Here is a 15,924-nt window from a genome sequence, read left to right on the forward strand (position 1 = left end):
GTGTGTCTTGTGTTTGGCTCATGAAGTCTGGCTCAGAGCCAGGGGACGGTGGAGTTGAGAGTTGGTATGAGTTGGTGGGGCGTGCTCCCTTCTTCCATCTCTTCAAGTGAACAAATCTAAAGCCACATCTCAGTAATTCACTAACGTAAACATAAATGTCGCTTTGAGCTCCCCAGATACATGTTCTCAAAACCATTCTATAAATGCCGTTAGACTCCACTAGTTTGTATCCTGGGTCACTGCTTCTGAAATATGCAAAGTGGTCTCACCTCCACCAATGGCCACTCATCCCCCTCCCTCTGCCCCTCGTCACTCCACTCCCATGAATGTAGACAGACTACTCACCCTCCTCCTGTCTAAAGCCATCCCCATCTCTTAGGACTCAGCCCCATTGTCTTCCCTGGTCAGACACTGCATCTGCAGTTTTCCCTCCCATCAGCAATGGTGTAATAGGTTTTCTCAAATAGGTTTTAGTGCAAGCTGGAATTCTTTGTGTTCATAGAAGTGGTTCGACACCTGCAGCTGGTGAATTAGGAATTATATTTGTTGCCTTGTATGTTAGATCAGGTGTGAGAATGTTCACACTAGTCAGTGGGTACCACCACGAGACTTGGACGACGTTAGCACTTGGTACTACCATTTTGGAAACTTGTGTGATTTCTCTCGTCTCAGAAATGGCCTCACACCCCACCTCAGCTGCCACTCCATTTCTCTGCTGCCTTTACAGCTAACACTACTTTCCAGTTCTTCCTTCCATTCTCACCTGGCCCGTTCCAGTTAGGCTGTCACCGCCTGATCAAACTGTTCTTGTCAAGGTCACCAGCAGTCACCACACTTAAATACAAGGTCGTCTTGGTTCTTAACTCTAATTTTTCAGTAGCACCTGACAGTTGCTCTCTTCCTTGTTGAAAGACTGCTTGGTTTCTAGAACACAACACTCCTGGTCTTGAGATGGATCAGGGACCCCTCTTAGGGGTCTGTACTCCCCTCCCCTCAAAGTATGGAGATCAAGGAAAATCTTGAGTTTCTTCAAGAGAAATTCCAGGCACCAAGCCAGCCTTGAGAAGTGAGCAACTTGGTAAGCAAAAAGGTAATAGTAGATCAAAACAGTACCCAAGGAAGTTAGAGTCCGGAGTTGTTTTATTCCCTATAGAAACTAAAAACAGCATACGTCCCTGAGTTGTTTTTCAGAAACCTGGACCCCCACCAACAAGTCCACTGGCACACAGACCCCAGACAAGTGGGAGCTGAGAAATGAACTGTGATCTTTGTTAATAAAGTCTTCCTGAGGAGCCTAGAGGAGGGCAGGCTACCGGCCAGAGCTGACATTCTTTCTGCAGATCCCAAATTTGTAGACAAAGCTTCACCACCTTGACCAATTGCAAATGAGAAAATCTTTGAATCCACTTCTCCCCTGCCTCTCTTCCAGATGTCCCATCTCCTTGGTCAAACCAATGTACAGCATCCGTGTATTGATTCATGACCGCCTGCAGATTCTGTGTCCCATCTCAAGCTCTCACCTGTGAGCCATCTGGGAGTTGGGGTCTTAAGCATGAGCTACCAGGTCCTTTCTTCAATAAATGCCTCACTTTCGCTGCTACCCCCACTCAGTGTGTTTGGCTTTGCCACTCCAGGACAGCAGACCCAGTTCAATTCCATAAGCTTTCCGTCCACCTTACTGAAGTGGTCTGTGGAATGCACAGCTGATCTCTCAGGCCGCCAGTAAGAGTCAAGAGGCAGGGAACTGGGAAGGAGGCTTATTTTTGAATTTGGAATCAGGGAGACAAGCCAGTATAGACACCAAGGCCAGCTCAGCTCCTCAGATTCTACAGTCCATATTTATTGTCACAAGTGTTAAGTTTTGCTATAGATTAACATTGAGCTATGACATTTCAGTACGCTCTGTGACATCTGTATTCCATTACTCTGACGTTCATTGCCTGTACATTTCTGTATCAACCCAAGTTTCATGCCTTCGTTATTAAAGACAAAGGAATGCTTTCCAGAGTTTAGTAACTTTTTAACAGGTTACACAGTGTACATGGGAAACAGCAGGTTAGCTGCTTTTTTTTTTTTTTTTTTTTTTGAGTTGGAGTCTCTCTCTGTCACCCAGACTGGAGTGCAGTGGCCGGCTCCCACGATCCTTCTGCCTCAGCCTTCCAAGTAGCTAAACTATAGGTGCATGCTACCATGCCCGGCTAACTTTTTGATTTATTGTAGCGATGAGGTCTCACCAAGTTGCCCAGGAGGGTCTCAAACTTGTGGGCTCAGGCAATCCACTCACCTTAGCCTCCCAAAGCGCAAGATTACGGGCTGAGCCACCGAGCCCAGCTTTGCTTCTTTACCATTGTAAAAAAAACTATGAGTCATTGAAAACAAAATCAGTGAACACTAGAATAGGTGTTGGCTTAAAACAAATCAGGCCTAAGACTACTTGTTAATTATTACCTTGGGTTTTGCAGGAAGCTGAATTTATATTTTTAGTAGCCAAAGTTTCTAATTCATAATTACATTGACAATGTGAAGGTTACAAATTATCCTTCTAATTTTAACTAACAAATACCTATAAATACCTATTGTGCCTATCAGAAATTCCTACAGACTACATGTAGAATCTCTCCAAGCTAATGCCTGCCATTCTTTAGACCAGCAAAGGATTTGAACTGGGGGTCTTCCTTATCATTACTAGAAGCTCTTCTTCAGTATTTGCTAGTTCCTTCCCAGCTTTGTAATCTTGCAGTGTACCAAGGTACATTTCTTACCCTTCGTTTCTCTATATGCTTATTCTTGCAATGATCTCACCCAGAGTTCTGGGGCAAGAATGCCGAGACAGGATCTTACAAGGGACTGAGGCCTGATCAGAGCAAGAGACCTCCTTGCCTCTACCCCACTACCCAGCCCAGCAGGCGCTATCAGTTGCTGGGGGAGGGACAAGGGCACAGGAGACTGACCACTGCTGTGCAGGCATGCAAGACACTGAGCTACGGATGAAGTGTGAACTCTTGAATAGAGTTCCTCAGCCCCAAGCTAAAGCACAGAGCAATGCCAGAGGACATGAAATCTGGTGCACTGAAGGCAAGCCACAAAATCCAAACCCAGCTCACCTCCTGACTAGGTTGACCAGACCCCACACAGATGGCCTGACAGAAAAGGCTTGTCCATTTGCAAATACGAGTTCAATCCACCTTCTACTGTTACATAAGCAATGACTGGCATGCAGTTAAAACAGACACACAAGCAAAAACACACAACCCGTTTCTCACAAAGCAATCTACAGGACCATTTACAGAAATAACCCAGATGTTCAAACTAATGGGCAGAAACAGCATGTTGTTGGCGCTCAAAACGATACCCCCAAATTAAGGCCTTGGCAGCAGACTCTGACCTTTTGCCCTCCTCTCTCTGGCCCCTCATTCCTCCCTAGGCTAGCCATAGAAACTAGAATTTGTCTTCCTCAAGGCGAGTCAGAAACCAGACCCCTCTTCCCAAAGCCAGCCATAAAACCTAAAACTGAGTCCAACTTCTCCTCTGGCTTTCTGTGTAAAAACTGTCCGTAAAGAAATTCTCTGAGCTGTCTCTGCTTGACTGTAGGTCATAAGTCCTCCCATTCCGGAGAGGGTCCTGCCCCACACCCAAGAGTAACGAATGCTGCCCAGAAAGGCCACGAAGAATCTAAATAAACAGGCCTTGGTGGGTTTCCCACTCAGCCTGTTAGCACTAGATCACACCCTTTGTGTCCAATCATATTTCTATACAGCTGCCCATACTGTGTTGAGCCTAAGCATAATAATGGAGTTTCCCCCATACCTTTGGGTCTTCATTCTGAAGTTTCCTGTGTCACATAAAACTGATCAAGTAAATGTGTATGCCTTATCTCCTATTAATCTGCCTTTTGTCAGTTGACTTTCACTAAATCTTCTGAGGGTGAAGGGGAAGTTCTCCCTTGGTGCTTACAAATGTTAAAGAATCTAGTTGAAAATGTGGGTAATATGTATGAAGAGATTTCAGCAGAAAGGTAGAAACTGTAAGAATGAGACAAGCTGAATCAGAAATGAATATCTTCAATGAGCTCAACAGTAGACTTGCCATAGAGGAAGCAATCAGGAAACTTGGGAGATGAGTCAGCAGAAGTTACTCTAAAGAGTAACTGAAACCTAAAGAGAAAAAGAGTGAAACCACAACAGAGTATTCAGGAACTCTGGAACAATACCAAGCGGTCCAGCATGTGAAACTGGAATCACAGATGGAGAAGAAACTGGGCAGAAGACTATGTGAAGAGATGATACTTGAGAATGTTCAAAGTATAATGTAATATTGTATAATAAAAAACAACAAATCACAAATCTGAGAAGATAGGATAAACCCAAGAACTGTCATATAGATCCATAAATGCCTGCCATCTGATCAAATCATCCCATGCAAAGATATTTACCAAAGGAAAATTAAAACCTGTGTCCTTACAACAACCTGCTTGTGAACGTTTATAATGTTTTTATTTATATCCACTAAAATTTGGAAACAATCCAAATGTCCAACAACTGGCCATGGGGTTTATGGTATATCATTCATACAATGGAATTCTACTCAGTAACAAAAAGGAACAAATTATGGGTACATGTAACAATATGGATGAATCTCAACTAAAGTATACTAAGTGAAAGGAATCAGACACAAAAGGCTACACACGGAATTCCATTTGTAAGACATTCAGGAAACGGCAAAACCAGGGACAGGACACAAATTAGTGACTGCCATTAATGAGTATGGGGCAAGTGGATTGACTACAGAAGTAAGGGAATTTGGGGGGGATGATGATTCTATATTTGCTTGTGGTGACTCTGAACAAATTTAAAACTGTACAACTAAAAATTTTCACGGTATGTAAATTTGCTTTAAATAACCCCGATTTTTTTCTTCTTAAAAAAACAGGTCAAAGAAATGTAGTAGGCAGTTTGATACGTAGAGTCAAATGTGAAATACCACAATGGCCTGAAATTCATAAATAGTGGCAGAGTGGCTATGAGTTCCAACAATCCAATAACAATGCATGTGTTGATCTAAAAGACCCTTTTCAATTCAGAAGTTGGAAAAACAGTCCCAAAGGCTTTGAATGTGTAGCTCCCCCACTTCTCAGCTCCACATCCAGGCGCAGAACAGGTTGCTTAATATCTCTAGACCTCAGTTTCCTTTTCTAAAAAGAGGGGTCTATCGAACTGCCTAGAGGTAGGGTTGCTCGACAAAAACAGACGCCCGTTTGAATGTGAATTTCAACGAATCCCAATTTAGTATTAAGTATGTGCCAAACATAGTGATACTTAAACGCTTAGCTGTTGGTCTGAAGTGCAACTTCAACTAGACGTCCCGTAACTTTTATTTTTAATTTTTTGCTAAATCTGGCAACTCGGCAGGGAGGTTACCGTGAGAATTCAACGAGGCTGGCGCCGCTAGTCGTTCGCCAGCGCTGGGCGTCAGTGCTCCGTGTTTTCATCCCAGCCCCTCATTCATACCTGTTCCTTTATCCCTTCGCCCACTTTTTTGATCAAACAACCGCCTTGTGGCCCTCCCTCCCAAGCAGGAACGAACTCCGAGTACGCGCGAGGCTGAGTGCCCCACGCCCGCACCCGGTCAGCGAAGTTCCAGGAGCGAGTGACGTTATGACGCAGGACCCCGCCCCGGAAGAGGCTCTGGGCGCGCAAATGGGACGTCACCAGGCCGGCGCTGCCCCGAGGCTCGACGGGATCGTGGCGGTCTCCTGTCCCGACTCGGAATCTCCCGCGGCCTCCGGACGCTCCCAAGATGGCGACCTCGCTGGGTTCCAACACCTACAACAGGCAGAACTGGGAGGATGCGGTGAGTGCGCCCGCCGGAGGAGCCGGAGGAGGCGGCGAGGCCAGACAGCGGGCGGGGGCAGACCTTGGGCTGCGGCGCGGCCGAAGGAGCTGCGGGGAGGAGCCCGCCCCGTGGCCGAGCTCGACTGGAGGCCAGAGGGCGATCCTCCCGCGGGCTGGAGGGAGGGAGTTCAGACGCGGCCCCGGGACCAGCCACCTTTCCATCCCTGGCGCTCTGACCTTTTCGGGCGGATTTCTTTTTTCCTGCCGTTCGCCGGAAGTGGGGACCGTACCCCCTCCCGCGACCGGGCGGTGCTGGACCGCGGGCTCCCACCCCATCCGTCCCCCACCCTCGCCCCGTTCCCCGCCGCCCCCACCAGTGTGGCCGAGTGGCAGGGTCTTCAGAGCGTGGTCCTCAATCAGATTTCCTGTTTTCACCAGGATTTCCCCATTCTGTGTCAGACGTGTCTTGGAGAAAACCCTTACATCCGAATGGTGAGTGATCGCGTGTGGAACGGGAATTATTGTTCATGGCCTGTCCTGTTGTGGTCCCTGCACACGGTCGGTGACGTGCTTCTCTTAGACAAGGAGAAGAAATGATGCTCTTGTACTAGCCCAAAGTGCTGGACAACCTGAAAAGGACTCTCATGCTCGTTCTCTGCCTTAGGAATTCAGTAATAATGCAGTAATACAGGTTTTGTAATGAGAGCTAATAATTGTTGAGTATTTACCTGGGAAGTAGATCTGTTGACTAGTGACAGTTTATGTCTCTTCGTATAGTAAGGAGTGGAGCTGGGATTTAAGTTCAGATACTCTGGTTCCAGGAATCTTAGCAAGTTAGGAGGAGAACCAGTACTAGAAACTAGGCTCCCTGACTCCTTGTCAAATGCCCTTTGGCCAGTGTACCTTGTCTCTTTAGTGTAAGGTAACCCCATCCTTATCAAAATGGGTAAGATGAGCAACAGTTAACAATAATTGGATGACCAGGCACAGTGGCTCATGCCAGTAATCCTAGCACTTTGGGAGGCCAAGGAGGGAGGATTGCATGAGCCCAGAAGTTGGAGACCACCCTGGGTATTCTAGTGAGACCCCCCTGTCTCTTTCCCAAAACACCGAAAGATTAGCCATGCATGGTGGCATATACCTGTGGTCCCAGCTATTCAGGAGGCTGAGACTGGAGGGTTACTTGAGCCCAGGAGCTTGAGGCTGCAGTGAGCCATGATCATGTCACTATACTTCAGCCTGGGTGACAGAGTGAGACCCTGATTTTAAAAATTGAGTTAAGGCTGAATTATTGTGATCATTCTTGGAGACATTGATATGTTGGTGTGTTCTCAAGATGTTTGAGTAGCTTATGGGGAAAGAACATCTGCTCTATACAAGGCATCAGCACAGTGCAAGACTACAGTGCAAAACTTCTGCCTAAACTTTATACAATGGGCTGGCGATAGAACTATGGAAGCTACGGGAGATTTTACTTCTTGGGAGCAAACTTGGAAGCCAAAAATGAACCTAAGCATTGTGGCTGTGGAAAGACACCCACCTACCTAGTATTAAATCCATAGGCTCTTGAGATGTTATAACTCATAATATGCCATTAGAATACAGAGTCTTGTGGGGTTTTGCTTCCTCTTTAGGATGTCAGACATCTCCAGACACATTTCTTGGGTTTTATTTAGGGAAAGAGTAGACAACTGGTTGTTTTCTTTCTGTAACTCCAGTTCTTTTCTTTTTGTTCTACTGCAGACCAAAGAAAAGTATGGGAAGGAATGCAAAGTAAGTTTGTTAAAGAGTAATGACTTCATTTTATTTTCTTTTTCCCTACCAAATTAGCCTTCAACTTACTGAGTTTTGAGGTTCTCCAATAAAAGTCAATGCTATGCAGCTTTCATATATCATTGATGTATTCATTGACTGGTAACTATTTAATGTGGGAGTAAGAAAATGAACCCTCTTATGTAGAGATTTTTTTCATGGTGTCTGTGGACAGGCACTGAATAAGTTTGTATACCAGGTGTTGTATGACTATGCACATGACCATTTTAGGTGAGGAGGAAGGTCATAGCTGTCATAAGATTTTCTAAGGATTATATGATGCACCCCATACCCCCCAAAACAGATTGTTAATGGTAGTTACATCTAGGGTGGGGGAACTTTGACGTTTTGAATATTTCATTTCAGTACTATGCGGACTTTTTACGACTGGGAAGGGGTAATGAAAATTGGATTGAAACATCAGATGGTGTTTGGACTAGATGGTTGCTAAGGTCTCTTCCAAACCCGAGATTCAGGGATCCTTTCTTGAATCCTTCATCGTTATTAGATCTCCTAGGCTGATGGTCCAGATCAGGACCATGAACACTCTGGCGCTTATCTGTGTTCCAGATCTGTGCCAGACCATTCACAGTGTTTCGCTGGTGCCCTGGAGTCCGCATGCGTTTCAAGAAGACTGAAGTGTGCCAGACCTGCAGTAAATTGAAGAATGTCTGTCAGACCTGCCTCTTAGACTTGGAGTATGGTAAGCTTGCCCTGTTCAATAGATCTGAAAGTATGCGGGTTTTGTATCCTGCTTCTTACGCTGTCGTTGGTTCTGAACCCACTTGGGAATGTCAGCTGTGGTCTGCTTTTCCCAGGAAGAGAATCATAATTAGACCACTCAAGAGTCCTCTTGAACAACAGTAAGAACTTAAGGAAAAGTCACGAATTAATTAGAACTGGCCCAAACTTTTATCTCTGTAGCCAAGATGAGGTAAAAGGCATTCATCCTATGATAGGCATTTGCTTTACCTTGGGCTTCTTTCTTGATCCAGAGCTTTTTTCCACAATCCCAGCCAGAAGCTGGTAAGCTCATTGCTTTAGCCTTTTTTTCTTAACTGTGCTCTTAGGGCTGATACATTCTGTTGCTACTGTTTCAGAGTAACTGCTTTCGGGAGTAGCTTTTTAAAAAAAAAAAAAACTGTAGGGGACTTTTTGTTTGTTGAGAAAAGAAATTTACCAACAAAAGTTTCTACTATGCAATAAAATAAAAGAGAAAAGGGAAATATAAGAGTTTATATATGTCAAGTTCATTAACATTACCCTGCTAGTTAGAGTCCTAGCCACATATTATATCATATTTATATGTTTGTTAAGGAGGCATTCTGGTTCTGGAATACAATGGCCCTTACATGACTGACTAGACAAAGGATCTGTAGAACCAGCCTAAAAATAAACCACCTTTTACATTCATTGTAAATAAATCGCGTTGCAATTAAAACTGGATACATTAATTTGCAGGTTACATCTGACTGTAACCAATGTTTATTTAAACTAAAAGATTATGTAAAACATTCCTTTCATCAAATTTCATGACAGCTGAGGAATTTGGACAGTTTCTTAGTGTGCTATGTAGTGGTATTAGTCTGATAATGCTGAAGAGTTTGAGTAAAAATATAGTAAAGTGTCTAGCACCAAATAGGAGAACAGAGAAGAAAAAGGTGGCATGCTCTGGTGCATATTCAGTATGGCCATATTCTTAGACCCATCTGATGATTTCTCCCTCCTTTCCTTTGTGCCAGGCCTGCCCATCCAGGTTCGTGATGCAGGGCTGTCTTTTAAAGATGACATGCCCAAATCAGATGTCAACAAAGAATACTACACACAGAATATGGAGCGAGAGGTATGCTGCCACTTTTTTGGTTAAAAACCTGGTGAACTGACACAGTCTATAATTTGTCTTTTGAATTTGTCACCCCCATGTAGATCTCTAACTCTGATGGAACACGGCCAGTCGGCATGCTGGGGAAGGCCACATCCACCAGTGACATGCTGCTCAAGCTGGCCCGGACTACACCCTACTACAAAAGGAATCGGCCCCACATTTGCTCCTTCTGGGTGAAAGGGGAGTGCAAGCGAGGAGAGGAGTGTCCGTACAGGCAAGGCCTCAGCCTCGTTTTCAGTGTTGGCTTCAGATGATCAATCATCTAAGAAATGGGAGGCGCCAGCCTAAATGGCTTCTGCTTTAAGATCTAAAGCTCGTACAACTAGTATGGTGTGTCCCATGTCTTAGAGCTAGTACATTTAGAAGAACCTGATTAAACTGTAGTTTTTGCTTATAACTGAGCCTTGGGAAACTAAATTGCTGTGCCATATGATATAGATGCTCACCCTAACGGTTTCTTTCTTTCTTTTTTTTTTTTTTCCTTTTGATTTGGAGTCTCACTCTGTCGCCCAGACTGGAGTGCAGTGGCCGCTCCCGGCCACCGCAGCCTCGACCTGCTGGGCTCCGGCGATCCTTCCGCCTCAGCCTTCCAAGTAGCTGGAACTACAGGCGCGCGCTACCACGCCTGGCTGATTTTTTTGATTTATTGTAGAGATGAGGTCTCGCCAAGTTGCCCAGGTGGGTCTCAAACCCATGGGCTCAGGCAATTCACTCACCTCGGCCTCCCAAAGCGCGGGATTACAGGCTGAGCCACTGAGCCCGGCTGACCCTAACGATTTCTACCTGAGAAGTGAGTCCTCACAGTCATGGTGTAAGTGCCTTGACTCTCAATGTGTAGTTGATGTCAAAATAAGGCCAGATATCTAAAGGGTGTGTGAGTGTGTTTCAGTTAAGGCTGCTAAGTATCTGGATTAGGAGGTTTGTTTTTTTCCTCTTAAGAATATTTATTTTCAAATTTATTTTTTGTTGAGGTAAAATATGCATATATAATTTACTATCTTTACCCTTTTTTAAGTGTACAAAAAAGTGATATATGTATATTAATATATTTTAGAGTTGTGGGATACTACAAGTGAGGATTTGCTACATAAGTAGGTTGCAGACAGGTGAAGTTTGGGCTTCTAGCTGGCCCCCTGACCCCTTGGTAGTGGACCCACACGGTGTGTTGCCACATACCCCCTTCCCTCAATTAGGAGTTTTTAACCTTGAGGGTTGGTTAACCTTACCCCTCAAAAAATAGTGCATGCCCTTTTTCTGGGGCTAAGTTTATAACTTTAATCTGATTCTCAGTGGAACACAAGACCTCAGATGTGTTAGGAACTGTTGATATATGAGTAACCATATATCCCCTTTTGTTTTGGGTGGGTCGTGCCTAAAGTATTTCCTTGTAAGTAAAGTTTGGCACCCTAGATGGCTTGATGGCTTTTAGGAGACCAAGAAGGCCTTGTGTGATAGACTAAGTCCCTTGGTATTAGCTCTGTTTTCATAATGATATAGTGGTCTGGTCATGGTTTCTGGTTCAAAAGATATTTCAGAGTATGTATCTGAGACTTAAATATGTAGCTACTGTTGGACGATACTGATGTTTTGTTTGTTTGTTTCACCTTTATGCATTGTCTTTTCTTGAATCGTAGACATGAGAAGCCCACAGATCCTGATGACCCCCTTGCTGATCAGAATATTAAAGACCGATATTATGGAATCAATGACCCTGTGGCTGATAAGCTTCTGAAGCGGGCCTCAACAATGCCTCGTCTGGATCCCCCAGAGGATAAGACTATCACCACACTGTATGTCGGTGGTCTGGGGGACACCATTACTGAGACAGATTTAAGGTTTGTGGGTATAGTTTTAAGAGTTCTTCTTTCTTTTAACTGCCCCAGAGTAATTTCTTTGCAAAAACATAGGCAAGCATGATAATTCTGAACAAAATACATTCTTCTTTAGTCTCTATAGTTAGTATTGTGCTGACTAGAATTTTTATAAAGTTCTTTATGATGCCAGAGGAGTAATGTTCATCAAGAGTACTTTTTCAGCTGGATATGATGACTCATCCCTGTAATCTCAGCTCTTTGGGAGGCTGAGGCCGGAGGATCACTTGAAGCCAGGAGTTCAAGGCCAGCCTGGGCAACTTAGCAAGACCCTCTTGTCTCTATACAGTGTTTTTTTGTTTTGTTTTGTTTTTAAAGAGTGCTTATCCATCCTTGCATATGATAATGATGACATGGGATTATATTTGACCTAATAGCCAGTGAAAAATGTTAAAGAATGGCATGCATCCAAGTTTGATTAACTATGCAGGGGGAAGGAGAGCTTTGTGATTATGCAATTCTATGGTTTAAATTGCTGGCTTGTTAAAGAGAATGGTATTTGTATTGTACACTTGTATTATTTTGGGCTTATATTATGCTTGGTTAGATGAGACATCTGGCAGATAGCAATGGAAATTACCTCTTCCAAAGATGTGAAGTGGAAAAAAATGCTTGTATCTTTTTAATGCCCTTGGTAGCCATCTCTGAACCCATCGAGTGAGCCAGCAAGTCCCCAGGTCTTGGCAGACTTTTTCTATAACAGGCTCAGTAGTTAATATTTTAGGCATTGTGGGCCACATGTAGTCTCTGTCACACAGTTTTTGTCTTTTTTTTTTTTTACAACCTTACAAACTGTTTTTAAACTTTTTTGGCTCATGGGCCTTGAGACCTATAGTCTGCCATTCTTCTCTAGGGTTTAGGGCTTAGGGTCCCTGAGGAACCTATTGGAGCCCCTTTCCTCCATGGGAAACACCTGAGATGTTCGAGAACCTTTATTTACTTGTTATTTTTCTTCTTCTCTCAATAAGCAGACCCACAGTAGGGCTACATGTGGGGTGTGCCTGCCGGTAGTGATACTACGGACAACATAGAGCCTCCCTGGCTAGCAGTGAGGCAGGGGAGTCAACACGTCCATTCCCGTCCCCTGGAATGTCTGTGTTGACTCTTTGTCTTTTTCTGCCGGCCTCCCTTAGAAATCACTTCTACCAGTTCGGAGAGATCCGGACCATCACGGTGGTGCAGCGACAGCAGTGTGCCTTCATCCAGTTTGCCACGAGGCAGGCTGCAGAGGTGGCTGCCGAGAAGTCCTTCAACAAACTGATCGTCAATGGCCGCAGGCTCAACGTGAAATGGGGAAGGTGGGAATCGGACTATTTCTGAGGAACTTGATTGAGATTTTCAAGAAATTGTTTCATCATCTGCATACTAGTAAGCTTTTAGTCAGCAGGCTCAAGCCAACAGGATCTTTAGAGAGATCTTTGAAACGATCATTCTCTATCTGATCCTTGATTCCTACAGATGTTGGGAGAACTGAGCTCTGGAAATGTATTTCAGGGTTTGGTGTAATGATCTCCTTTGAAGGTTCCTATTTTTGTGACCAGCTATTGTAGACCAAGTACTAATGTCAGGGCATGAAAGGTGGACTTGAGGGTTTACAGATGAATGAGGCGACGATTCTGCTTTTAGAGACTGCTGGTCTTGTGGAGAAGATAAAACAGAAGAAGAGCTATTTTCAGTCTGAAGGTGACAGCTGTATAAGAGGGACATAGGTGAAATGCGCACTTCAAAGGGGAGCATGTTTCCAGCTTGGACCAGGAAGGAGAAGCCTGACAGCAGCCTCTCTCTTTGTGGGGAGCTTTCTGCGTGAAGGGCACCGTGCCCAACATGTGTGCACTGCCTCTAGTTTTTACAGCAGTTCTAGCAAATTCTGAACCCAGGTCTTTCTAACACGGGCCCTCTGCTCTTATTCACTGCATTGGGGCATTTTTGGGAAGAGAATATGTGAAGGGGCGGGGAAGGAAGGAGCTCAGTGACTGGGCCGGTGAGGCAAGGCAGGACAGAGTGTGACTCCTGTGTGCCTGTCCCCCAGATCCCAGGCGGCCAGAGGAAAAGAGAAGGAGAAGGATGGAACCACAGACTCTGGGATCAAGCTGGAGCCGGTTCCAGGACTGCCGGGAGGTGAGTGTAGCCTCCTGCTGATGTGGGCAGCTCCGTGGGCTCTGATGTTCTCGTTTTAGAGCTGGGACCAGCTCTGGCTCCTGAAGCCAGCTGCTTGTTCCCTCCAACCCTCCGGGGGCCTCGGAGGATGTAATGGTGGTGGAAACAATGTTGCACACTCGTCTTCCCCACTAAGTGTTGGCTTCTTTCTTTCTTCCTTCCAGCTCTCCCTCCTCCCCCTGCTGCGGAAGAAGAAGCCTCTGCCAACTACTTCAACCTACCCCCAAGTGGTCCACCAGCCGTGGTGAACATTGCCCTGCCACCGCCCCCTGGCATCGCCCCACCCCCACCCCCAGGTAACGGCCATCTTCCTTCTTAGCCCCGAGGCATCCTGTGAAGTTTATCTCACACCTCACCCTCCCGTCTGACACATCTCAATCCTCTGAGTTCCCGTGTGGACATCTTCAAGGAAAGCTGATCTGTTGGGATTCCCGTTTCACTTCTTTCTGGCCTGCCAAGGAGAAGAAAGCTGCCAGGGTTCTAAGGGTCTGAGTGTGTGTGATCAGAGGAGGAGTCCCTGGTGCAGTGATCTGCCGCCGGTTTGTGCCCTGTTCTGAACCAAATCCTACCCGGTGGCCTAGCACACTGTTGCTCAAGGGTGGGCTGTGAATGTCATTTCACAAAAATTTCCCTTTTATTGCCTGCCTGCCAGAAGATAGGGAGCTTGTGCCAGAATGTAGATCAGTGAACCACTTCCTTCGTGAAGAAAGTCTTGTTACAGAAAAACTGCCAGATGAGCGAAACAGGGAGCTTGATCATGTCATCGAGTCGCATTTTGGCACAAGCTCTTTTGGCGCAAGCTTTTCTGCTCTGTTGGTGGCCAGTGATAAACACATCAGGGACTGGCATTTCGTGTAGCATTACTCTGGAATGGCAGGCCAGTGTGAGCAGTGGAAGGAGATCACGGGTGCCCATCCGAGGAGAGTCTGGCATCAGAACACCTGCATTTTGGTATCAGGCATCGAGGTTAATGATGACAGGGCCTGCTATCAGCCTGATTTCTCATCTCCCAATCCTCAAGTGGATCCTATCTGGTAGGATTTGGCATGCTGTAGAGGTTCAGACAACCCATCAGCAGATACCTCGAGTCCTAAGGAGTCTTTAGACTTAGGGGAAAGGTTTCTAAACCAAGGAAGTAACACAGGTGGACATCTCCAAGCAAGTCTTGTGAACTGACATTTATGTAAGCCCCACGTCAGCCTTGATCTATGTGTAGGTGGCAGGGACCTTTGATTCCAGGCTTGCAAGGTTGTCAAGGGAACTGCACGCTTAACTGATTTGTTCTCTCCCATCTCCAGGTTTTGGGCCCCACATGTTCCACCCGATGGGACCACCCCCTCCTTTCATGAGGGCACCAGGACCAATCCACTACCCTTCCCAGGACCCTCAGAGGATGGGAGCACATGCTGGCAAGCACAGCAGCCCCTAGCACACCAGCACGCCGGCATCTGGAAGAAAGGGCACTTGAGCATCCCTGTACCTCTCGGAATAAGTCTATTTCCTTCCCTTGTAGTTTCCACGGTAGCTGAATGTGTTCAGATGTGGGCAGTCGGAGGCCGACGGCCATGCCTTCCTCCACTTACTGCAAGGACCAGTGAACTCAAATGAGCTGCCGTTCACACATCTGGTTACTGCTCTAACATGACTAATCAAACCTGTGCCTGTTCCTCCCACCTGGATGGGGACACACGGATGAGTGCATTGGAATGTCCACGGAGTCACCCTCCCATGTGTATGTTTATTTTGTATCTTTTCTGGGCGGGGGAAAAATTGACCTGCAGCAAAATACGCCCTTTGACCATTTTTATGTCCACTGGACATTTTCTTTTTTATCATCTAAAAAAAAGATTACTAGTACTAATCATCGTAGTGGCCTAAGTGTGATCGAACTCCTGTGAGTCACACCTTCAGAAAGACAAGTAGAAACCAGCACAGCCCAGCTCCTTTCCTTCCCATGGATTCCTAGGGGAATCTGACGGATGGTTCTACTTTCGCCACCAAAAAAAGACAAAAATAGCTTTTCCTTCCTGTCAGTTGGATGGAAACACAGATTTCATGGGACTGAACCCTTGAAGAAACCTCGTTTCTGGGATGAGAATATTTTAAAGAACTTCTGGTAAAACATTTTATTTCCCAACTGAAATGAGCAACGTTGGCACGTGTCTGGGGGGAAGATTCAGTGCCCAGCAGGAAGGCACATCCTCAGCCTTCGCCTTGGGCATCTTCAGTGTCTTGTGATTCCCTGCTTCTGTTTGGTCTTAGGATGTATGGATAGACTGAATTGTAGGTGGCAAAGGAAATTTGATGTTATGTTGGGGTTTTTTTGTTTGTTTGTTTTTAAAGAATTAAAACGGGTCAATTTTCCAAA

At 45.5% G+C, this 15,924-nt stretch overlaps 1 protein-coding gene across 1 annotated transcript; it reads left to right on the forward strand.

Annotated features, from left to right (window-relative positions):
* Positions 1–5,695: 5,695 nt before the first annotated feature.
* On the forward strand, positions 5,696–15,924 carry RBM22 (RNA binding motif protein 22). Its single transcript, XM_008063749.1, has 11 exons — positions 5,696–5,850; positions 6,270–6,323; positions 7,575–7,604; positions 8,214–8,346; positions 9,386–9,486; positions 9,570–9,742; positions 11,163–11,363; positions 12,533–12,697; positions 13,429–13,517; positions 13,721–13,852; positions 14,855–15,924. Exons 1-11 carry the CDS (start codon positions 5,797–5,799, stop codon positions 14,983–14,985), a joined length of 1,263 nt encoding a protein of 420 aa, XP_008061940.1. The 5' UTR covers positions 5,696–5,796; the 3' UTR covers positions 14,986–15,924.

The sequence above is a fragment of the Carlito syrichta genome, unplaced genomic scaffold (genome assembly GCF_000164805.1).
Source record: "Carlito syrichta isolate Samal-C Ts95f unplaced genomic scaffold, Tarsius_syrichta-2.0.1 Scaffold307020, whole genome shotgun sequence".
Taxonomy (NCBI): Eukaryota; Metazoa; Chordata; class Mammalia; order Primates; family Tarsiidae; genus Carlito; species Carlito syrichta.